General features: G+C 37.9%; 1 protein-coding gene and 1 pseudogene across 2 annotated transcripts in view; one reads left to right on the top strand and one right to left on the bottom strand.

Annotated features, from left to right (window-relative positions):
• Nucleotides 1-26,093, top strand: part of ZRANB3 (zinc finger RANBP2-type containing 3) — a 302,241-nt gene that overhangs the window by 7,600 nt on the left and 268,548 nt on the right. For both annotated transcript variants that reach the window (XR_008960724.1, XM_026510087.4), the window contains exon 2: nucleotides 25,516-25,683. Coding sequence is in view for 1 of the 2 variants with exons in the window: in XM_026510087.4 (XP_026365872.2) it covers nucleotides 25,523-25,683 (161 nt within the window). In the remaining variant the exon portion in view is untranslated. The remainder of the gene's footprint in view (nucleotides 1-25,515; nucleotides 25,684-26,093) is intronic.
• Nucleotides 23,724-23,997, bottom strand: LOC113263427 (non-histone chromosomal protein HMG-17-like; annotated as a pseudogene).

Below are 26,093 nucleotides of genomic sequence, written 5' to 3'. Positions count from 1 at the left end.
GCATGTAAGGACATTATTGTGACAGAGAAGAAAAAGTGAGGTGGGACAGTAGTAGGAGTGGGAGCAGTTTGTAGACGGGCTTATAAACCATTAAAGAGCTTTTATCTGAGTAAAACTGGGAACCGCTGAGGAGTTCTGAGGAGTGTTATGATCAGACTTACCTTTTCAAAGTATCTCACTGACTGCTACATTGAGGGGAGAATGTAGGGAGGGAGGTGGAAGCTGGGGTATCAGTTTGATTCTTGCAGAAATTCAGATTAGAGATAATAGTGGTTCACATCGGATGAGCGGATTTGGAGGTGGTAGGAAATGGTGGGATTCTGGGCATATTTTCAGTGTAACAGGAGTTGCTAATGAATCGAATATGCAGGATGAGAGACACAGAGGAGTCAAGGAATTGGTATGGACTACTGGAAAGATGAGATGGGGAAGATTGTGGGTGGAATAGGGTTTGAGAGAAAAGATCTAGAGTTCAGTTTTAGTTAAGTTTGAGATGCCCATTAGACTGCTAGGTAGAGATGTTTGGTTAGATACATGAGTCTGAAGTTCAGGACACGTCTGATCTCTGTATATAAATGTGGGAGTCATTGGCATAGAGGTAATATCTAAAGCCATGATACTAATGATATCTCTAAAGGATAGAGCAACGGTTACTAAGAACTGAGCCCTGGTATACTCTAACCTTAAGTGGGCAGGGAGATGAGGAAGAACCAGTACAGTGCAAGTGTAAACTGAGCAGGAATGACTGTTGAAGGAGGATAGAAACCATGGGGATGTGGTGTTGTAGAATCTAAGTGAAAAACGTGATTTAATGAGGAAGGAATGATTTACTGATAGGTCGAGTAAAATGAAGACTAAGAATTCCTACCTGCTCTTTGCCTTTTATTTCCAAATCAGGGCCTTTGTATATGCTTCTCATCTGGTTATTGTGTACTCTTGATGTCTCAGCTTTGATGTATATATCTCTTAGGAAGCCTTCCAAACCTCCAAATTTCCTTAACACCTAGTACTTTCCCTATAGTATTTCTTCAAAACTGCGTCTTTTTTTTTTTTTTACAATGTTTCCAGAGCCTAGTGCAGTGTCTGCTCCATGTTAACACCCAAATATATTTTTGTTGAATGCATGAAAGAATGAAATTCAGGAATAAAGTTCATTAGATAATTACTTATTTTTTAAGTGAAATTCAGGGCAAATGTTTTGTCTGTTTAAAATAGACATTTTCACTGTGATTTAGCTCTGAAGCAGAGGGGGTGCATAAAAGGAGGCAAAGACCCAGATACATGTTTTACCTGTCACTGTCTACACGGTCTTGGAGTGTTATCTTTGTGGACCTCATTCTTCCACACTTTGAAATCCATTGCTATGTGTTAAGCCAGACTGTTTTCCCATTTTTTTAAATTAAATTTTATTTTGAGATCATTGTAAATTCACATACTGTTGTGAGAGATAATGCAAAGAGATCATGCATATGCTTTGCCCAGTTTTCCTTAATGGTAACATGTTAAAAAAACTGTAGTACAATGTCACAACCAGGATATTGACATAATCAAGATAGAGAACAGTCGCATCCCACAGGGATATCTCATGTTGCCTTTTTATAGCAACCATCACTTCTATTCCTCTCCACCTTCACCCCGGCAACTACTAATTTCTTCTCTACTTCTTTAATTTTATCAGTACAGGAATGTGATATAAATGAAATCAAACAATATGTAAACTTTCAAGATTGGCTTTTTTCCCACTCAGCATAATTCTCTGGAGATTGATCCAGATTGTTGTGTGTATCAGTTGTGCCTCTTTATTGCTGAGTAGTGCTCCATGATATGGATGTACGAGAGTTTGTTTTGACCATTCACCCATGAGTATAACTGAGTTCTTTCTAGTGTTTAGCTGTTAAGAATAAAACTGCTGTAAACATTCATGAATAGTTGTTTTTTTTGTGTATGTCTGTTTTGATTTTTGTTTGTTTCTTTTTGTGGACATAAGTTTTGATTTCTTTAGGATAAATGCCCTGGAGTACCATTGCTGAGTCAGATGGTAGTTGCGTGTTTATTTAAGAAATTGTGAAACAATTTTTCCCAGTGATTGTATACCCCATCTTCCTAGAAGCATACATCCAGGCAGGATTTGTTTTTTGTTTGTTTTAAAGATTTTGTTTATTTGAGAGAGAGAGAAAGAGAAAGAGAATGAACAGGGGAGGGGCGAGAGACAAGTGGACTCCCTGCTGAGCGGGGAGATGGGCTCTGAGCTCTATCGCAGGACCCTGAGATCATGACCTGAGCTGAAGGTAGACGATTAGCCTGCTGAGCCATCCAGGTGCCCTTGTTTGTTTGATTTTTGCTTGTGTTTAAATTCTTTGAATGAAGATTTACTTCTTTTTAGGTTTTGTAGCCATATAAGCTTACATTTGAATCCTGGCTTTCTCACCCACTATGTCATAGTTTCCTCATTCGTGAAGAAAAATCAGTACTTGTTTCATAGAGTTCTTAGGAGGATTAAATGAGACAGTATATGTTCAAGTTCTTGGCACAAAGAAGACACTATTATATGATAGGAACTTCAAAAATACCGGTTCTTTCCCCGCCTTCAGAACTAATACCCGGGCCTGTTTTTGCTGATGTTCATGTTGTTTCAGTGACATGTCATGTCATCTCAAGAGTTTGTTTATATTATAATCAGTTCCAATCTGTTAACAGGGTTATCACTTACTTGTTTTATGTCTTGTTTAGTTTTACTAAAAATCTCTTACAATTTTTCTGTTTACAGTTCTTTCACTTCTTTTTATTAGGTTTATTTCTAAAATTTGAATTTTTGGATGCTCTTGAAAATGATTTTAGTTTAAAATTTTATTTTCAGCTTTTTGCCTATATAGAGGAAGACAATTGACTCTTTATATTGATTATGTATTCATTAGTCTTACTAAATTTGCTTATAAACCTACTAGTTATATATAAATTATTTTATTCTGTGTACATAATTCTGATATGTCATTTGTTGTATTTTAATTTTTTTATTTTATATTTTTAATTGAAGTATAGTTGACACATAATGTTACATTGGTTTCGTGCATACAATATAATGATTTGACAAGTCTATACATTATACTGTGTTCACCACAAGTGTAGCTGCCACCTGTCATCATGCAACTTTAATTATAAGACCATTGACTCTATTCCTTATGCTGTACCTTTTATCCTTGTGACTTATTTGTTCCATAACTAGAAACTTGTATCTCCCACTCTCCTTCACCCATTTTGCTCATGCCTCCCTCCCACCTCCCCCACTACATCCATTGGTGTGTTCTATTTATGGGTCCGTTTCTGCTCTTTTTTTGCTTGTTTATTCATTTGTTTTGCTTTTTAGATTCCACATATAAGTGAAGTCATATAGTATTTGTCTTTCTTTGTCTGACTTATTTCACTTAATGTAATATTCTTTTGGTCTGTCCATGTTGTTGCAAATGGCAAGGTCTCATTCTTTTTTATGGCTGAGTAATAGTCCGTTGTAGATATACCCCAGCTTGTTTATTCATTTATCTATTGGGGGACACTTGGGTTTCTTCCATATCTTGGCTATTGTAAGTAATGATGCAGTAAACGGGTGCATATATCTTTTTGAGTTAGTGTTTTTGTTTTCTCTGGGTAAATACCCACTAGAGGAATTACTGGATCATACAGTAACTCTATTTTTAATTTTTTGAGGAATCTCCATAACTGTTTCTCACAGTGGCTGCAGCAATTGCAATAGCGTGTGAGGGTTTCTTTTTCTCTACATCCTCACCAACATTTGTTATTCTTATCTTTTTGATTCTAGGTATTCTGACAAGGTTAAGGTGATAACTCATTGTAGTTTTGATTTGCATTTCCCTGATGATTAGTGATGTTGAGCATCTTTCCGTGTGTCTGTTAGCCATCTGTATGTCTTTGGAAAAATGTCCATTCAGGTTCTCTGCCCATTTTTAATCAGATTTATTTGTTTTTTCAGTGTTGAGTTGTATTAGTTCTTTATATATTTTGGATATTAATGCCTTACCAGATATCATTTACAGATATCTTTTCCCCTTCACTAGGTTGCCTTTTCCTTTTGTGGATGGTTTCCTTCATTTTTATTTTGTTGTAGTCCCAATAGTTTATTTTTGCTTCTGTTTCCCTTGCCTGAGGAGACCTATTTAGAAAAATGTTGCAAAGGCAAAGTCAAAGGAATTACTGACTATGTTTTCTTCTAGGAGTTTTATGGTTTCATGTCTCACGTTTAGGTCTTTAATCCATTTTGAGTTTGTTTTTGTGTATGATGTGAAAAAGGGGTCCAGTTTCATTCTTTTGCATGTAGCTGTCTAGTATTCCCAGCACCATTTATTGAAGAGACTCTCTTTTCTTTATTATATATTTCTGCCTCCTTTGTCATAGATTAGTTGACCATGTAAGCATGGGTTTATTTCTGGACTCTATTCTGTTCCGATGATCTATGTGTCTGTTTTTGTGCCAGTACCATACTGTTTTGATTACGATAGCTTTGTAGTGTACCTTGAAATCTGGGACTGTAATACCTCCAGCTTTTCTTTCTCAAGATTGCTTTGGCTGTTCAGGGTCTTTTGTGGTTCCATACAAGTTTTAGGGATATTTGTTGTAATTCTGTGAAAAATGCCATTGGTATTTTGATAGGGATTGCATTGAATCTGTAGATTGCTTGGGGTAGTTTAACAATATTCTTCCAGTGCATGAGCATGGAATATCTTTCTATTTGTTTGTGTCATCTTTAATTTCTTCATTAATATTTTATAGTTTTCAGAGTAAGTCCTTCCCTTTTTGGTTAAGTTTATTTGTAGGTATTTTATTCTTTTTACTGGGATTGTAAATGGATTTGTTTTTTAATTTTTCTGCTACTTTGTTATTGTATAGAAATGCAACTGATGTATGTGTATTAATTTTGTATCCTTCAACTTTACTAAATTCATGTATTACTTTTAATAGTTTTATGTGGAGTCTTTAGAGTTTTCTTTTTTTTTCATTGAATATTTCATTTATTTATTTAGAGCACTTGAGCAGGGGGAGGGACAGAGGAAGAGGGAGAAGGATAGCAGACTCCCTGCTGAGCACAGAGCCTAATGCAGGGCTTGATCCCAGGACCTGAGATCATGACCTGACCTGAAGTCAGACACTTAACTACTAAGCCACCCAGGTGCCCCTGAGGTATTTAGGGTTTTCTATGTGTAGCATCAGGTCATCTGCGAATAGTGACAGGTTAATGTCTTCCTTAGTAATTTGGATACCTTTTATTTCTTTTTCTTTTCTGATTGCTGTGGCTAGAATTTCCAATATTATGTTGAATAAAAGTAGCAAGAGTGGACATGCTTCTCCTGTTCCTGATCTTAGAGGAAAAGCTCTTTGTTTTTCACTGTTGAGTATGATGTTAGCTATGGATTTTTCATTTATGGCCTTTATTATATTTAAGTATGTTCTCTATAAACCTAATTTGAGAGTTTTTATCATGAACAGATGTTGAATTTTGTCAAATGCTTTTTCTGCACCCATTGAGATGGTCAAATGATTTTATCCTTAATTTTGTTGATTGTGACATATCACGTTGATTGATTTGCTAATATTGAACCGTTATTATGTCCCTGGAATAAACCCACTTGATTGTGGTGACTCATCCTTTTAGTGTATTGTTGAATGTGGCTTGCTGATATTTTGTTGGAGATTTTTGCACCTGTGTCAGGGATCTAGTAGTTTTCTTTTTTTAGTAGTGTCTTTGGTATCGGGGTAATGCTGGCCTCATAGAATATATTTGGAAGGTTTTGTGTTTTTTTCCTATTTTATTTTTTGGACTAGTTTGAGGAGAATATGTATTCATTCTCTAAATATTTGATAAAATTTGCCTGTGAAGCCATCTGGTGCTGGACTTTTGTTTGTTGGGAGCTTTTTGATTACCAGTTTTATTTTCTTACTAGAAATTAGTCTGTTTAGATTTTCTATGTCTTCTTGATTCAGTTTTGGGAGATTGTTTATCTAGGAATTTACCTTTTGCTTCTAGGTTATCTACCTTGTTGGCATATAATTTTTTATAGTGTTGTCTTACAATTCTTTGTATTTCTGTGGTGTTGAATGTCACTTCTTTTTCATTTCTGATTTTATTTTTCTCCTGTTTGATTTTGTTTTGTGATAAGTCTGGCTAAAGGTTTTTCAATTTTGTTTGTTTTCTAAGAACCACATCTTAGTTTCATTGATCTTTTCTATTTTGTTTTTGTTTTGATTTTAGTCTCTGTTTCATTTATTTCTATTTTGATATTTATTAATTCCTTTCTCCTGCTAACTGTGGGCTTTCTTAGTTCTTCTTGCTCTAGTTCCTTTAGTTGTAAAGGTTAGATTGTTTCTTTGAGATTTATGTCGTTTCTTGAGGGAGGCTGAATCACTAAAAATTTCCCTCTTAGAGGTGTTTTTGCTCTGTCCCAAAGATTTTGGGCCATTGTGTTTTCATTTTCATTTGTCTCTATGAATTTTTCAATTTTCTCTTTGGTTTCTTTGGTGACCTATTGGCATGTCTTAGCTTCCACCTATTTGTGTTTTTTCCAGTTTTTTCTTGTGATTAATTTCTAGTTTCAAACTGTTTTGGTCAGAAAAGATGCATGATATGATTTCAGTCTTCTTAAATTTATTGAGACTTGTTTTATGGCCTAAGATGTGGTCTATAATAGAGAATGTTCCCTGTGCACTTGAAAAGAATGTATATTTTGCTCTTTGGGTATTGGATGTACTGTATATATCTGTTAAGTCCTTCTGGTCTAATGTGTCATTCAAAGGTGGTGTTTCCTTATTGGTTTTCTGCTTGGGTGAACCATCCATTGATGGAACTGAGGTGTGAAAGTATCCTATTGTATAATTGTCAATTTCTTCCTTTATCCATATTAACTTTTGCATTACGTGTTTTTGTGCTCCATCATTGGGTGCATAGATATTTACAATTGTTATATCCCCTTTTGAATTGTCCCCTTTATCATTATGTAGTGTCCTTTCTTGTCTCTTGTTATACTCTTAGTTTTAAAGTCTGTTTTGTTTGATATAATTATTGCTACCCTGGCTTTTTTCTCACTTTTTTGCATGGAATATCTTTTTACTTCCTTTAACTTTCATTCTCTATGTGTTTTTAGGTCTGAAGGGAGTCTCTTGTAGGCAGTGTGTAAATGGGTCTCTCTCTCTCTCTCTCTTTTTTTAATTTTCTGTCCCCTTTGTCTTTTGATTATATAATTTAGTCTATTTACATTTAAAGTAGTTATTGATAGTTATGTGTCTATTGCTATTTTGTTAATTATTTCTAGTTGCTTTTGTACGTCTTCTCTGTCCTTTTTTCTTCTCTTGCTCTCTTTCCTAGTGATTGATTACTTTCTGTACTGTTATACTTGTCTTTCTTTCTCTTTATTTTTTGTTTATTTATTATAGCTGTTGTGTTTGTTGTTACCACGAGATTCATATATAGTATTCTAATTATATAGCAGTCTTTGTTAAGTTGATGGTTACTTAAGCTTGAATACATTGGAAGTTCTAAAAGAACGTCTTTTTTACTTACCCCTTCCATGTTTTATTTATATGCTGTAATATTTTACTTTTTTTTGTTGTTGTTAGAGAGAGAGAGAGAGAGGGAGGGAGCATGCTTGCTCACAAGTGGTGGGAAAGGGCAGAGGGAGAGGGAAAGAGGGAATCTTAAGTGCGCTCCAAGCCAGTGTGGAGCCTTTTGTAGGGCTCGATGTCACAACCCTGACATCATGACCTGAGCCAAATCAAGAGTTGGGTGCTTAACAGACTGAGCCACCCAAGTGCCCCTTATTTTTCATTATTTTATTTATAATTATCTTCTACTTATGAACTTTTTTTTCCACTTAAAGAATTCACTGTAAGATTTCTTGTAAGGATGCTTTAGTGGTGATGTACTCCTAACTTTTATTTATCTGGGAATTCTATCTCTCCTTCAGTTCTGAATGATAATCCTTCTGGATAGACTATTTTCGATTGTAGATTTTTTCCTTTCAGCACTCTGATATATCATTCCACTCACTTCTGGTCTGCTGAGAAATCAGCTGGCAGCCTTATGGTGTTTCCCCTGTATGTAACTTACTTCTTGCTGATTTTAAAATTCTCTTTTTCTCTCTTAAACCTTTGACATTTTAATTATTATATGTCATAGAGTACACCTTCTTGGGCTTTTTTGGAACTCTCTATGCTTACTGAACCTACATGTCTTTTCCTTCCTAGGTTAGGTTTACATCTAAAGAGAAGTTTACATCTATTATTTTTTCCAATAAGTTCTTTGCCTTTTTCTTTCTTCTTCTGGGACCCCTACAATGTGATTGTTCATTTGGTCTTATCTAAGAGGACCTTTACCCTATCCTCATTTATTAAAATTATCATGTTTTGTTTTTGTTTTTTGCTGTTCATCTCAGTATTTCCAGTACCCTGTCTTCTAGATCAGTGATTTGTTCTTCTGCATCCTCTAATATATTGTTGATTCTCTCTAGTGTAATTTTTATTTCACTTATTGTATTCTTCAACTCTGATTGGTTATTTTTTTTATATCTTCTCTTTGTCAAAATTCTCATTAAGTTTTTCCACTCTTCTCTTCCACGTGGTAAGCGTTTTTATGATCATTGCTTTAAACTTTTATCAAGCATATTCCTAATCTCTGTTTCATTTAGTTCTTTTTCTGAGGTTCTGTTTTGTTTCAGTGGAGCATATCCTCTGTCTCCTCATTTTGCTTGACTTTCTGAGTTTGTTTCTATGAATTGGGTGGAACAGCTGATTCTCCTAAATTTGAAGGAATCGTTTTATATGTGGTTGTCTCCAGTGAGGACTGTGTGTACGTGGTGACTTTGGCTGGTTGGCTGAAGCTCTGTCTAGGGTGGGCTGGGGTTCCTGGGATACTCTGTACTGGTATGATGGCCTGAGCTGAAGTGGGCATATATTGGGGTGGTCTCAGGGCTCTTTGTGCAGGGGGCTCCCTGGCAAAACAGCAAAAGTTGAAATGCATGCTATCCAGAGCGTCTTGTGACTCTGTGCAGAGGGTGCCTTGGTAGGACAGCTAAAGCTGAAATGGGTGTGGGTCAGTGCAGTCCCTGGGTTCTCTGCACAAAGGGCACTCTGGCAGGGTAGCTAAAGTTGAAGTGGGTGGAAACCAGGGTGTCCCAGAGCTTGCTGCATAGAGGGTGCCCTGGTGGGCTAGCTGGAGCTGAGGCAGGGTGCAGGCCAGGGTGTCCCTTGTGCTATATGCAGGGGCACCAGATAGCTATAGCTGAAGTGTACATGGGGTGGGGCATTTTCCAGGGCTCTCCATGTAGATGGTGCCCTGGGAGGACAGTTGAAGCTGAAGTGGAGGCAAGTCAGGATGTCCTGGGATGCGTAGCACTGGGGATTCACTGGTGGGGTGACTGGAGCTGAGACTGGTAGAGGCTAGAATGTTCTGGTATGCTCATGTAGGGGGTGCCCTGGCAAGGTGGCTGGAAACTTGGTGGGGTGGGGACAGTGGTGTCTTGTGGCATTCCATATAGGGGGTACTCTTGGCAGGTAGGTAAAACTGATGTGGGCATGAGCTGTAGATTCCTGGGATGCTTTGTGGAGGGAGTGCCTTGGATGGGTGGCGTGAACCAGAAGAAGGTGCTGGAGCACTCTGTACCAGAGCTGCCTTAGCAAGCTGTCTGGAGCCAAAGTGGTGTGGGCCTGGAGTCTTTGGGGGTGCCTTGGTTCCGTATCACCTCAGCAGTATGGCTGGAGTTGTAAGCAGGTTCTGATCAGGAGTGTCCTAGTGTGTGCTGTTCTGAGGCTGTTTTCATGGATGGCTGGGCCTGGTGTGGGCCAGGGGCCCATGGCTCACTGAAGGAATAAGCTGTGGGGGGCACCCAGACCCTGCTCCTGTTTGCACTATCAAAGTGGATACAGAATGTAAACTGTGATGCTCTCTAGCTCCTCCAACCTGGAGAGAGTACCAGCAGCTCCCTTGCTGTTTGATGGAGTTCTGTGCCTGGATATTTTACAAACTAGCTACTCTTTCAAATCCTGACATTTTCTTCTGTGTCCAGGGCATCTGGGGCTGGTGTGGGCCAGATACCCAGCTGTCACCAATGTGGTAGGCTGGCTGTTAACACCTGGACCCTGCTGCCATCTGTACTCTCAAGGTGGAGGATGTGCGTAAATGTGGGTTTTGCCAGCCTCTCATGCTTGGAGAGAGTTCCAGCATCTCCTCCACCATTCTGCAGGGTTCTAGGGCTGGTTCCTTTATATTGTAGCTGCCCTTTTAAACTGTGACTTTTTTTTTTTTCTCTGCCCCAGGGTAGAAGAATCTGCTCTGTGTCTCTCAGTATTATCCCTTCACACTGGAGATTGCAACATCATAGGTGGGGTTTCCTTTGTTCCCTTGTCTTCATCTCTCTGGCCTTTCTCTATGTGGTCTATCTTTTGTTGTATAGAAGTTGTTCAGTCAGCCCTCAGTTCTTCAGGAGGAATTGTTCTGTAGTAAATAGGTGTGGAATTGGTGTGTCCCTGGAGGAGGTGATTTCAGGATCTTCCTATGTTGCTGCCTTACACTGGAACCAAATTTTAATTTTTTTTTCTCATTTCTTTGTCCTTTTCCTTTTGTCTTACTCAACTGAGATGATTCCACTATTAAATAAAATTGGTAATAATAGGCATATTTGTGTCATTTATGATCCTTGCAGGGAAAGCTTTCGACATTTTACCTTAAGTATAATGTTTGCTGAAGGTTTTTGGTAAAAACGTACCATATGAAGGAAGTTCACTCCTGTTTTTGCTATGTTAGGTAACTTTTGTTCTAAATGAATTTCGAATTTTATCAAATGCTTTTCTCACCACTGTTGAGAAGAGTGTACAACTTCGTTATTTTGTTATTTTTGAAAATTACATTGAGCTTTTTTCACAGTGCATTTTTTAACAGCTTAATTGAGATGTAATGTGTATACTGTAAAATTCACTTATTTTGCAATTCTGTAAGGTTTGATATATTCATAGAATTTTGGAACCATCATCACAATCTAATTTTAGAACATTTTCATCTCTTTAAAAAGAAACCCAGTACTCATTAGCAGTTGCTCTCTGTTCTCTGCCACCCTACTCTTCCCACCCCCTATTCCAACTCTAGCCCTAGGCAGCTACTCATTTACTTTATGTCTGTATGAATTTACCTAGTCTGGACCTTTCATATAAGTGGAATTATGCAATATGTGGTTCACTGTGGCTGGCTTCTGTCACTTAGTGTAGTATTTCAGTGTTCATCCATGTTATAGCATGTATCAGTATTTCAGTGCTTTTTATTGTCAAATAATACTCCATTGTATGGATATACTGTATTTTCTTTACCAGTTTTCTTTACCATGTCATCAGTTGATGGACATTTTGTTTGTTTCGCATTTTAACTTTTATGAGTAATACTGCTATGAAAATTTGTATGCAAGCTTTTGCGTGTATCTGTGTTTTTGTTTCTTTTGGGTGTATACCTAGAGGTAGAATTTCCAGGTTTTATGGTAATGATGTTTAACATTTTGATGAACTGCCAGACAGTTTTCCACAGTGCTACACTTTTATACATTTCCACAAGCAGTGTTTGAGGGTTCTAATTTTTCTACACTTGTGGCAACACTTGTTACTATCTATCATTTTTCTTTCAGCCATCCTAATGAGGGTGGAGTGTCTTATTTTGGTTTTGATTTGCAGTTTCCCTACTACTAATGGTGTTGAACATCTTTCTGTGTGCTTATTGGCCATGTGTATACACCTTCTTGGAGAAATGTGTATTCAGATCTTTTGCCCATTTTTAAATTGGATTGTCTTTTTATTATTTGGTTGGAATTCTTCCTTATATGTTTTTGTCAGACATAATTTACAAATATTGTCTCCGCTTCTTTGATTTGTCTTATTTTTCTTTGTTTTTTTTTATTTTTTTAATGATTTTTTATTATGTTAGTCACCATACAGTACATCCCCGGTTTCTGATGTAAGGCTCGATGATTCATTAGTTGTGTATAACACCCAGTGCACCATGCAATACGTGCCCTCCTTACTACCCATCACTGGCCTATCCCATTCCCCCACCCCCCTCCCCTCTGAGGCCCTCAGTTTGTTTCTCGTAGTCCATAGTCTCTCATGTTTCATTCCCCCTTCTGATTACCCTCCCTTTCTTTATCCCTTTCTTCCCCTACTGATCATCCTAGTTCTTATGTTCCATAGATGAGAGAAATCATATGATAGTTGTCTTTCTCTGCTTGACTTATTTTACTTAGCATTATCTCCTCCAGTGCCGTCCATGTTGTAGCAAATGTTGAGAACTCGTTCTTTCTGATAGCTGAGTAATATTCCATCGTATATATGGACCACAACTTCTTAACCCAGTCATCTGTTGAAGGGCATCTCGGCTCCTTCCACGATTTAGCTATTGTGGACATTGCTGCTATGAACATTGGGGTGCATATGGCCCTTCTCTTCACTACGTCTGTATCTTTGGGGTAAACACCCAGTAGTGCAATGGCTGGATCATAGGGTAGCTCAATTTTTAACTTTTTAAGGGACCTCCACACTGTTTTCCAGAGTGGCTGTACCAACTTGCATTCCCACCAACAATGTAGGAGGGATCCCCTTTCTCCACATCCTCTCCAACAATTGTTGTTTCTTGCCTTGTCTATTTTTGCCATTCTAACTGGCGTAAGGTGGTATCTCAGTGTGGTTTTGATTTGAATTTCCTTGATGGCTAATGATTTTGAACATTTTTTCATGTGTCTGTTAGCCACTTGTATGTCTTCATTGGAAAACTGTCTGTTCATATCTTCTGCCCATTTTTTGATTTGTTTATTTGTTTCTCGTGTATTGAGTTTGAAAAGTTCTTTGTAGATCTTGGATACCAGTCCTTTATCTGTAGTGACATTTGCAAATATCTTCTCCCATTCCGTGGGCTGCCTCTTAGTTTTTCTGACTGTTTCCTTGGCTGTGCAGAAACTTTTAATCTTGATGAAGTCCCATAAATTCATTTTATCTTTTGTTTCTCTTGCCTTTGGGGATGTGTCATGAAAAAGGTTGCTTTGGCCGATGTCGTAGAGGTTGCTGCCTATGTTCTCCTCTAGGATTTTGATGGATTCCTGTCTCACATCGAGGTCTTTCATCCATTTGGAGTTTATTTTTGTGTATGGTGTGAGAGAGTGGTCAAGTCTCATTCTTTTGCATGTAGCTGTCCAATTTTCCCAGCACCATTTATTGAAGAGACTGTCTTTTTCCCACCGGATGTTTTTTCCTGCTTTATCAAATATTAGTTGCCCAAAAAGCCGACGGTCCATTTCTGGGTTCTCTATTCTGTTCCATTGGTCTATGTGTCTGTTTTTGTGCCAGTACCATGCTGTCTTTGTGATCACAGCTTTGTAGTACAGCTCGAAATCCGGCATTGTGATGCCCCCAGCTTTGTTTTTCCTTTTCAATAGTTCCTTGGAGATTCGGGGCCTTTTCTGTTTCCATACAAATTTAAGGACTGTTTGTTCCAGTTCTTTGGAAAATGTCCTCGGTATTTTGATCGGGATAGTATTGAAAGTGTAGATTGCTCTGGGTAGCATGGACATTTTAACTATGTTAATTCTTTCGATCCATGAGCATGGAATATCTTCCCATCTTTTTATGTCTTCCTCAATGTCTTTCAAGAGTGATTTATAGTTTCTAGAATATAGGTCCTTTACATCTCTGGTTAAGTTAATTCCAAGGTAACGTATGGTTTTTGGTGCTATTGTAAATGGGATGGATTCCCTAATTTCTCTTTCTTCGGTCTCGTTATTCGTGTATAGAAATGCAACTGATTTCTGAGCATTTATTTTGTATCCTGCCACGTTACTGAATTGCTCTATAACTTCTAATAGTTTGGGAGTGGCTTCTTTTGGGTTTTCCATATAGAGTATCATGTCATCTGCGAAGAGAGACATTTTGACTTCTTCTTTGCCGATTTGAATACCTTTGATCCCTTTTTGTCGTCTGATTGCTGTTGCAAGGACTTCTAGTACTATGTTGAATAATAGTGGCGAGAGTGGGCATCCTTGTCGAGTTCCTGATCTTAAGGGAAAGGCTTCCAGCTTTTCCCCATTGAGAATAATATTTGCAGTAGGCTTTTCATAGATGGCTTTTATGAGATTGAGAAATGTACCCTCTATTCCTACACTCTGAAGGGTTTTAATCAGGAAAGGATGCTGTATTTTGTCAAATGCTTTTTTGGCATCGATTGAGAGGATCATATGGTTCCTGAGTCTTTTCTTGTTGATATGATGTATCACGCTGATTGATTTGCGAATATTGAACCACGCTTGCATCCCAGGTATGAATCCCACTTGATCGTGATGGATAATCCTTTTAATGTACTGTTGGATTCTGTTAGCAAGTATCTTGTTGAGGATTTTGGCGTCCATATTCATTAGGGAGATCGGTCTGTAATTCTCCTTTTTGAGGGGGTCTTTGCCTGGTTTGGGGATCAAGGTAATATTGGCCTCATAGAATGAGTTTGGTAGCTTTCCTTCTGTTTCTATTTTTTGAAATAGCTTTAGGAGAATAGGTATTATTTCTTCTTTGAATGTTTGGTAGAATTCCCCAGGAAAACCATCCGGGCCTGGAGTTTTGTTATTTGGAAGGTTGTTTATCACTGACTCAATTTCTTCATAATTAATTGGCCTGTTTAAGAAATCAATTTCTTCCTGTTTCAGTCTTGGTAGTTTATAGGTTTCCAGGAAGGATTCCATCTCTTCCAGATTGCTTAGTTTATTGGCATATAGCTGTTGATAAAAATTTCTAATAATCCTTCCAATTTCAATGGTGCTCGTCGTGACCTCTCCTTTTTCATTCATAATTTTAATAATCTGGGTCCTTTCTCTTTTCTTTTGGATAAGTGTTGCCAGTGGTCTGTCAATTTTATTGATTCTCTCAAAGAACCAGCTTCTAGTCCTGTTGATCTGGTCTACTGTACTTCTGGTTTCTGCTTGATTGATTTCAGCTCTAATTTTGGTCAACTGCTTCCTCGTGCGTGGATTAGGCCTGTCCCTCTGTTGCTGTTTCAGCTTCTTGAGGTGAGAATATAAAAACGGCATTTTAGATTTTTCTATTCTTTTGAGTGAGGCTTGGATGGCTATGTATTTCCCCCTTAGGACTGCCTTTGCAGTATCCCATAGGTTTTGGACCATTGTGTTTCCATTCTCGTTGGTCTCCATAAATTGTTTAAATTGATTTTTGATTTCCTGGTTTATCGAATCATTCCTGAGCAGGATGGTTCTTAGTCTCCAAGTGTTTGAGTTTCTTCCAAATTTTTCCTTGTGGTTGAATTCCAATTTCAGAGCGTTGTGGTCTGAGAATATGCAGGGAATAATTTCAATCTTTTGGTATCCGTTGAGACCTGTTTGTGTCCCAGAACATGGTCTATTCTTGAGAATGTTCCATGGGCATTAGAATAGAATGAGTATTCTTTGGTTCTGGGGTGTAGTGTTCTATATATATCTATGAGATCCAACTCGTCGAGTATGGCATTGAAAGCCTTTGATTCTTTGCTTAGTCTTTGCCAGGGTGTTCTGTCTATTTCTGATAGTGGAGTGTTGAGGTCCCCTACTATTAATGTATTTTTATCTATATGTCTCTTTATTCTGGTTAAGAGTTGGCTTGTGTATCTTGCTGCTGCCCTGGCGGGGGCATATATATTTATAATTGTCATATCCACTTGTTGAATACTTCCTTTAAGAATAATATAGTGCCCTTCTGCGTCTCTAACTATAGTCTGTAGTTTAAAATCCAATTTATCTGATATGAGAATTGCTACCCCAGCTTTCTTTTGAGGTCCATTTGCGTGAAAGATGGTACTCCATCCCCTTACTCTCAGTCTGAATGCATCTTTGGGTTCAAAATGAGTCTCTTGTAGACAGCAAATGGATGGGTCATTTCTTTTTATCCAAGCTGCAACCCTGTGGCGTGTTATGGGATGGTTCAAACCATTTACATTAAGACGGATTACTGAGAGATATGATTTTAATAATGCCATGTTGCCAGTAAAGTCTTTGTTTGTATTGGCTGTGACTTTCTGTTCTGTATCACTCTTGGGGCCTTTTTACTTTTATAGAACCCCCCCCGTAATATCTCCTGTAGGGCTGGTTTCGTGGTTACGAAATTGGTTAGTGACTGGCGATTCTGAAATGTCTTTATTTCTCCATCAATTCTGAATGACAGCCTTGCTGGATAAAGGATTCTTGGTTGCATGTTTTTCTCTGAAAGAGCTTTAAATATGCTCCCCCAACCCTTTCTCTCATTCCAGGTCTGTGTAGACAGGTCTGACATAATTCTGATGCCTTTGCCTTGGTACGTGAGAAATTTCTTTGCCCTGGCCGCTTTCAATACTGTATCCTTGGATCTAATATTTGCGAAATGCACTATGACGTGACGTGGCGTAGGTTTGTCATGGTTGAGCTTGGGAGGGGTCCTCTCTGCCTCTTGGACACGAATGTTTGTTTCCCTTGCTAGATTAGGGAAGTTTTCAGCTACAATTTGTTCAAATATCTCTTCTAGACCTCTGTTTTTCTCCACCCCCTCGGGGATGCTGATGATTCTAACATTGGATCGTTTCACTGAGTCAGTAATCTCCTGTAATCTACATTCGTGGGCGTGGATTTTTTTTAAGACCATCTTGTATTTTCATTTTTTCCTCTATTAACCCATCCTCCAATTCACTAACCTGTTCCTCTGCTTCTGTGACCCTGGCCGTCAGAGCGTCTAGTTTTGCCTGCATTTGGCTCATAGAATTTTTAATTTCTGTCCGATTCGCTCTCATTTCTGTCCTTAGGGATTCTATATTCTCAGTAACCTTTTCGTTAATAGTTTTTTCAATTCTACTCATCATTTTGACCATTGTTACTCTGAATTCCATTTCTGATACTTTGGTTACATCCATATCTATTATTTCTGTGGCAGAGGCCACAGGCTCACTGTCTTTTCTTTGCTGGGGGGGGCTTCTCCTTCTTGTCATTCTGATGAGGAGAGGTTGCGGGGTTTCCAGAGCCCAAATTATGGACGGGGTCCCAGGCCGTGCCCCTTGTTTTATAGGGATCTTAGGGATGTGGGCTTCTTCTTTAAAGATTTTATTTATTTATTTATGTGGCAGCCAACCAGCGAGAGAGGGAACAGAAGCAGGGGAGTGGGAGAGGAAGAAGCAGGCTCCCAGCGGAGGAGCCCGATGAGGGACTCCTTTCCGGAACGCCGGGATCACGCCCTAAGCCGAAGACAGGTGCTCAATGACTGCGCCACCCAGGCGCCCGGGTTGTGGGCTTCTTGATTTTTCAGCCTGCCTTCTGTGTTCTGGGGGAGGGGCCTGCCGCGCCGATACTCAGGCAACCCTGTTTGGGTAGAGTCTCTGTGTCCCCTGCGAGGGGGGATGGGGATGGGCACTCTCTGAGCCGGTATTTCCAGGCTTTTGTTCTCTGGCGGCTTTCCCTGGCTGTTTGCTGTGCCTCTTCTGAGAGTCAGAGCAGCAGCGGCCAAATCTCAGCCTCTGTCACGGAACAGAGGGATTGCGGCCCGTTCTCTACTAATGTTCTGGCCACTTTAACTCTGTTTCTGTTGGTGCTGCTCAACCCTGCAGCGTCCTGGGATGTGCGCCCCACACCCGGCGTCCCAGCCCTCACTTCCAGGGCCGGCGTGTCTCTGTCCTTTGTGTTTCTAATGCCGCCAGCCGCCAGCTGCCCCGCGCGCGCTCCCGGAACCTCCCGGTCTCAGTCTGGATCCAGTGAGCGCACCGGGATTCCGGTGTTCCGCGCTATAGCTGATACTTCTAACATTGGCAGGTTTGCTAAGTAGAAGTTGCTGGTTTACTTGTAGGGTTAATTTCCTCCTGTTGAACACATTCATTGTGCCACCTGAACTATGGCAACAGGCATAAGAACGTGAAGCTGCAGGCATGCGACAGAACGCCACCCCAGGCGACTTCTGTCTTATTTTTCTTGATGGTATTTGTAGCTATAACGTTTTTAATTTTGGTGAAGTCCAATTTATCTATTTTGTTTTTGGTCCTTTTAGTTTTGGCATTGTATCTAAGAAACCATTGCATAACCCAAGCTCATGAAGATTTACTCATTTGCTTTTTTTATAGAGTTTTTCCATTTTGTCTACATTTTAGTCTTTGATCCATTTTGAGTTAATTTTTATGTATGGTGTGAGTTAGGGGTCCAGGTTCATTCTTTTATATCTGGATATCTAGTTGTTCTAGTGCTATTTCTTACAAAGACTGTTCTTTTCCTGTTGAATTATTTTGGTACCCCTCTGAAAAATCAACTAACCATAAATGTAAGAGTATATTTCTGGACTCTAAAATCTATCCCTTTGATCTGTCTATCATCATGCTGGTACTACACTGTCTTAGGTAGCTTTGTGCTAAGTTTTACAACCAGGAAGTATTAACTCTCCAAGTTTGTTCATTTTCAAGATTATGTTGAGTTTGATTGTGTTCTGAAAGTTCAACCAGGCTTGCATTCCTAAAATAAGCCTATTTTATTTTATTTTATTTTATTTTATTTTATTTTATTTCATTTTATTTCATTTCATTTCATTTCATTTCATTTATTTCCTCTCAAATAAGCCCATTTTCCATGTCTTGATATTTTAGGCTTTTAGTTTATTGCTTTCTTTGGTTTGCTAATATTTTGTTTACCCATGAATATGAAAAAATGGCGTGTGTGTGTGTATATCTATATCTATATCTATACAAATATATTTGTTTGTATTGTGTTTGTCAGATCAGTGTGTTTCTCCCAACCTGATGGGGGCCCTCAAATGTGGGGTGACAACTGGGTGGAGGCTCTTGGTGTGAGTGGTGAAGCAATTCACCTGAGGCAGAACAAAGGAGATAGAAATTTATTGAGTACACCACCAGGGAGCAGGGGGAAGGACAGCAGAGGAGAGACTATCCGCAATGAGGCAGTGGTTGGGGACTATTTTTAAAGGGGGAAGGTTACGAGGTATTGGGATATGTGAAATTTTCCCTTTTTTAGTAACTGCGCCTGTTTGTGTGTAGTCCATTGGTCAGTTAGGGCTTATGGATATTTTGAGGTCTGTTGCCTGATGGGCCTGTCTAATTCAGCTGGGTGATCTCTGTGGGCCCTTTCACCTTGCTCTGCATTTCATTGCTCAAGACTGTTGTCTAAAAGCAGCCTCCATGGGACATCTGGATGGCTTCGTCTGTTAAATATCTGCCTTTGGCTCAGGTCATGATCCCAGGGTCCTGAGATCAAGACCCACGCTGGGCTCCTTGCTCAGCAGGGAACCTGCTTCCCCCTCTGCCTGCTGCTCATCCTGCTTGTGCTCTCTCTTTCTCTCTCTCTCTCTCTCTCTGACAAATAGATAAATAAAACCTTAAAAAAAACAAAACAGAAAACAGCCTCTACAATCAAGTTTAGGCTGGCTTCATAGAATGGGCTTGAAAGGAATACATCTGTCACTCACTAAATGGCTCAAGTTTGTTTGTTGTGTTCTTCAAATCTTCCATATCCTTTTATATTTTTAATCTGCTTATATAATCAATTACTGAAATAAATGTATTAAAATCTTACACTATAATTATAGATTTGGCTATTCTCCTTTCTCAAATTTTCCTTTTGTTTTTGTATATTTGCCTTATATTTTTATATATTTTAAGGCAATGCTTATGTTTCTAGTAAATTAAACTTTTTATCATTATTAAATACCCTTTATTTCTAATAATGCCTTTTAGCCGGTATTTGTTGCCTTATGTTAATAAAACTATACCAGCTCTATTTTGGTATGCATAATATGTCTTTTTTCATTCTTTTCCATTCAGTGTTTATACATGTTCGGTTAAAGATTTGTCTTTTTAAAGCAGCATATAGATACTGATTTTTAAATCCAGTATGATAATCTGTTTCTTTAAATTGGAATTTTACTCCATTTCTATTTAATGTCTCTTCTTTTCACTAATATTTTCTTTGTCTATATCTACTGCTTCTTTCATCCAACAAATTGGTTTTTTTAAATTTTATTTTATTTTTAAGTAATCTGTACACCCAGCTTGGGGCTTGAAATTACAACCCTCCGACCAAGAATTGCATGCTCTACTAACTGAGCCAGCCAGACATCCCTCATTTAACAAATTCTTTTTTTTTTTTAAGATTTTATTTATTTATTTGACAGAGAGAGAGGCAGTTAGAGAGGGAACACAAGCAGGGGGAGTGGGAGAGGGAGAAGCAGGCTTCCCACTGAGCAGGGAGCCCGATGCGAGACTCCATCCCAGAACGCGGGGATCATGACCTGAGCCAAAGGCAGAGGCTTAACGGCTGAGCCACCCAGGTGCCCCTCATTTAACAAATTCTTAATTAAAAAAATAAAAGTAACAAAATCATCTCCCCAAAATCCATAATTTCTCTGAGCAGCCATTTGGTTTTTATTTCCAAATAAATTATAATTACTAGTACTATATTTCAACAATAGCTAATTCTCCTCAACACAATTCTAATATTTATTTAGGAATGTATCAGTAAATTCCATTTGAGTTTATCTTGTTCCCAAATGATTATAAAAATGCCATCTTGATCTTAAATAAAATATTGAAAATGAAAACTTCCCTTTATTCACTTCTCAAGTGTTGTTTATCAGGAGAATTGCTTAGAAAATGGGATCTGCTAGATTTTGCTTTCATATTTTCCTAGCCAATGATTTTAGTTTTGAAAATTTTAATAACTTGGTATTTAAAGGTAAATATTGCTGGTTCCATCTTAACAGTCCCCCTGACCTTACTAAAAAATAAACTTGTACGTATATGATGAATAAAACTTTTTCCTAAATTTCTGAACTAAATTCTTTACAGTTTTCATGATTAGATAGACATGCACATTCATTGTTAGTATTAGTTCCTTGATAAGTTAGAAGATGAAGCCTGATTCTTCTGTTATTCACACAATATTGGTTACAACTGACCTTTTGCAGCAGATGAACCTGTGTGGCTGACCTAAATGAGGTATTTTTATTATAATTTTTAGATTATTTTTAAATTATTTTTTTGAATATTAACTGAAATATCCATGTGTTATTAATTGTACCACTACTTATTTTTAAGTTCTTTATGTCTCCAAATACCTATTTGAATCATCAATGAAGCAATTTTTCATCATTTTAATTCAATTGAGAGTTTTCTGAGCATTTTTATATGATTTTATACTTATTTTATCTCCATCTTTACTTTTTCTCTTATTTGTGACTCTCTTAAAACGATTATTTTATTAAGGTGGCTTTAGTGTCATTGTTTATTTTTACAAATATAGTGCCTGATTCAGTCTTACTAAAATAAATCAGATAAGTTGCAGTATGACCTCAATTTAGCAGATATTTTTTTTTCTCAGTGTTCGTTAAAATTTTTTACAATGCAAAAAAAGCAAAGATAATAGACAGTAAAATGGTTTTTGCATTTTTTTTCTGAGCTTCCTGCCAGTGTTCTACCCTAAACTGATGGTATGAGGTACTCCTTGTACCGTTGACCCTCCAAAGTGCTTCTGAAACCCTAGAAAGTGGATATGGCACTTTCTGCTGCTGCTATCCTTGCCAGAATGAGTTTCACTTATTCTCTGCTTCTTTGAGTTTCGACTTTCTGGATTAAAATCTGGAATGGGTATATCTGATTAGCAAATCCAATTTCTGTAAGGCAGGCTGCGAAAGCAAGAATTTGCTATTTCCAGCTTTTCTACTGGGATGTGGTATCTGACTCCTACTAAGAGTTGTAATGTGAGGAAATTCCTAAACATAGCAGGAGTCCCAGATGTTGGGTGGCCTCAAAGAATAATGTAGATAGACTATCCTGTGTCAGCTCCGAAATACATGTATCCAGCCTTGTTCTCTCCCTAGGGTTCCAGACTCATGTATTTCCAAATCTGTTAGACATTTCCACTCCATAACTTACAACGATCTCAAGGTTTATATATTTCTAAAAGATGTATTGATTTTTTTCTCCCCAATCCGTTTCTTCCTTAGTCTTTACTATCTCAATAAATTTGCATCAATTCCATCATTCTAAATGTACATCTTGAGTTCACGTGTCCCTCATTCTCCACATACCCTCCATTCAGCAAGTTCTGTTTGCTTTACCTCTGATTCATTTCCTGAATCTCACCAGTTCTAGGGCCAAAGATGATTCTTGCCTTGTCTGTTACAGTCTGGTAATAAGTTTCTTGCTTTAATGCTTTATCCTTTTTGAACCATTCTCTGTTATTTACTCAGTGTTTTGTTGTTGTTGTTAAGGGATGCCCACTCACTGGTGTTTATGAGGACCTTATCAGACATGTCTGAGTCTGTCATAAGTCATTTCTTCTTCTTCCTTTTTTTTTTTTTTAAGATTTTATTTTATTTTATTTATTTGACAGAGAGAGAGGCAGTGAGAGAGGGAACACAAGCAGGGGGAGTGGGAGAGGGAGAAGCAGGCTTCCTGCCGAGCGGGGAGCCCAATGCGGGCCTGGAGCCCAGAACGCCGGGATCATGACCTGAGCCCAAGGCAGACGCTTAACGACTGAGCCACCCAGGTGCCCCTGTCATAAGTTATTTGTAAATCCAGTAGCCTACAGATGCAGTGGGGCCTTTATGGACTGGCCAAGTCCTCTAGGGATATTTATCCCCTATCTTTCTATTAATAGCTTTGTCCTCTACTGGTAGTTTTGAAAATATAAGATTGTGTCCCTCTCCTGCATAAAACTCTCCAGTAAGTCCCGTCTAATACAGCTTTCAGTGAAGATGGAAATGGTCTATATCTTCACTGTTCAGTATGATAGCCACTAGCCACATGTGGCCACTGAACACTTGAATCATGGCTGATGCAATTGAGGAACTGAAGTTTTAATTTATTATTTTTTCCAAGCCAAACTGTATCTAGCTTTATTAAGATATTTTTCATAAACAGTCGTGGTATTTCAGGCAGGACATGGGAAGATAGTCATTAACAATATTCCACAACTTTTATACTCCCTTCTTCAATGGATTACCAAAATCAGAAAGCCACTATAAAACCCAGGGGATGGACTCGTCATCTGATCCCTTGGACAGGGAAAGTTTAGAATGAGGGTTGACGTTTCACATTTAGCATATCATTCAACAAGTTTTCACAAGCAGACCCCGACTTTCAGGAAATGAAGATGGCATAATTATCAATCTGAAGATCCACAAGCTAAAAAAGGAGGTCTTTTGAGGGATGCCATCTCCATGAGGGATGGCACTGTAAAGTCCAGATTGCCTGAAATATACTGGGAACCATGTCTTGGGGTCAAGTTACAACAGATCTCTGGGTTTAAGGAAGTTAAGTCTATGTTGAAGGCAGACTGGGAGAAGAGGACATAAAAAATGAATTTTAGTTTTTCCACACCACAAGGCATTTGTGCCAAGGTGGCTAATGTGTGTCTAATGTGTGTCAATATCAAGGAGTCCCTCCTCCTGGGAACCAAAAGGAAGATTCTCAAAACTAGCAGGGAATGATGTTTTTCCACTCGTATCAGTCTAGCTTCAGATATATTCTGTTAGTGATATTTGCCCTCCCCCCAAACAACAATGGAATGTTCTGTGTGCTAACAATAACAACATAGCAAAAAAAAAAATTAAAACAAATTCTGCATTTTTATAAAACTTGATAAAAAATAGTATTCAGACTGTACAATCACAAGAAGTACATGGTTATCAAAAATGCACACACTTCACTGGGCATATTCAACACCTTCAGCTTTCTGTGCCTGGTCTGTTTTGGCATTTCTGTTTTCTGCAGTGTTATTCCCAATCTTTGCCAACATCAGTTTCCCCCTTTTTCCTGTTGGGTACCTTCTCTCCCTTCTTTGCAGGGGCCTTTTTAGGCTTGGGCTCTGGCTTTAGAAGAGCAGGTTTAGCAGATAACTTTGCAGATCTTCTCTGTAGCTCATTCTTCACCTTGGCTTTATCTCTTTTAGCATCCACTTCAGCCCTTCTCTTGCGCATGGTGCAGATGGTGGCACTGGACGCGGGGTTACATCAGCATGGGCTTTGGCTGTCCAGAGTTCATTCTCGTCTCTTCTTCTTCACATCATTCCTGAAGTTTTAATTTTTAACTTAGCCACTTCTGGCTAATAGTGTTTTGGATGACAGAGCTGCATTGGCTCCCCTTCATTTTTAAAATAAAATCCAAAGCTCTTATCAAGGCCTTCTATGATTTTACTCTTGCTTATCTCAGTAGCTTCATCTCATACTATTCTTTCCCTTGGTTCAGCCTCATTGGCCTCCTTTCTGTTTCTAAAAATCACTCAACTCTTTCTCAGCTTGGAAACTTATCGCTGATGCTGTCTGCCTAAGTGCTGTTCTCTCAATTTTGAACTTGGTTGGCTTTCACACCTTTCAGACTATGGACGAGCATCACCTAGGAGAGTCCTTACCTGGTCAGCCTACTTAAATTGGTCATTACGCTGTTAAGTTCCTTCATAATATTTACACTATACTGTAATTAATCATTTATTTATTTATTTATTTTTAGTCTCTCCCTGAAGAATGTAAGCTCTGTGAGGGTGTGGTCCTTGCTTCTCTAGATCCTGGCATGTAATATCTATTTGTTATTAACAAATGCTCCCTGAATTCTTGAGATTCTTAGACATTGGATACAGAGGTTGATTACTTTTTTTGGGGTGGAGGGTAGAATTTTGTAAGTCTGTGAGCAATTGAGAAAAAAGCAAATGTGTTTTAAAGATGAAGTCAGATTACATGTAAACAGATGAAAAGGTGCAATCTAAATACAAAGTATTATTGAAGAAGTTTTATAGGTTAGTAATTTAATAGGACTTCTCTTGCAGAGCTCTGAGAATTTACAAATATATAAAATTTTCATATAGAAAATTAAAATGACATTTGTGGAAACCCAGTGGTGAGGACGTGCTAGTCAGGCAGAGTTTATACTGTGTATTCATTTGATTTAAAAGAATTCATTTTAATATTTAAAAATGAATCTCATTTAATGTTGCTTTAATTTAATTATAAATTTGGAGTTAATATCTTTGTATTTTGTAATTTTTAAAATGTAGTTTTATCCCACTCTTAGAAAATTTGGTGTGATATGAAAATGTACATCTACAAAAGGATTAATTATAAAAGAATTCCTCTTTCTGTAGCAAATCATTCCTTATTTTAAAAATTATTTAGTTTTAAAAATCTGGCTGATTCATAAATTTTCAGTAAAACGTTTATTGCTTAAAATAGGATTACAGTTATGTTATGGCTCAATTTGAAATACAAATGAAATGAAGGATGCTGAGTTGCTACATTGTGCACTAAGTAATTGCTTTTGGACTTAGTGCTTTGAATTTTCTTAATGGCTCATTTTGGATTGTGATTTAACCAATTTATATCTGTGTAGATAGTATATCAAGGCTGCTAGTAAGTACTTTAGTTTTATTATTTATGTTTAATTCTCTAATACACTCAGTAATAACTATTTCCCCTACCCCTCCCCTTTTGTTATTTTTTTTTTAGGATCAGGATGCCTAAAGTTCATAAGATAAAAAAGTCTCTTACACCTCAGATTTCTTGTTTGACAAATGAGTCTTGTAAAGAGTTGGATTTTTTGCCTGACAAACTAAGAGCAAAGCTGCTTCCTTTCCAGAAAGATGGCATTGCTTTTGCCCTCAGAAGAGACGGCAGGTAAAGTACTTTTTTCAAGACATGCTAAAAATATTTAATTCTGGAGTGTGTATATATATATATAAAAGAAAACAAATGTTTGTGCAAACCAGTTTTGTGTGTGTGTACGTAGTCTTCCCATTAATTTTTTTTACTGTATCTTGAAATGATAATTTGAGGATGTATCTCATTTTGCCTTCATTCTTGAATAATATTTTAGTTGACAATACAACTCTACTTTAATAGCCATTTTTTTCCTAGCACTTGGAAGGTTGTATTCTATTGACTTACGTCTTTCATAGTTGCCATTAAAAAGTGTGTTCTTGAGTCTCAAAAACTTACTTTACAGGTGACTTACTGATTACAAAGAGAAAAATTACAAAATGTTCATTTAGTATAGCCGATGGTGGGGCGGCTCTAGGCATAATGTG

The sequence above is a fragment of the Ursus arctos genome, unplaced genomic scaffold, assembly GCF_023065955.2.
Source record: "Ursus arctos isolate Adak ecotype North America unplaced genomic scaffold, UrsArc2.0 scaffold_1, whole genome shotgun sequence".
Classification (NCBI taxonomy): Eukaryota; Metazoa; Chordata; class Mammalia; order Carnivora; family Ursidae; genus Ursus; species Ursus arctos.
This window is presented reverse-complemented; position numbering and strand designations above follow the sequence as displayed.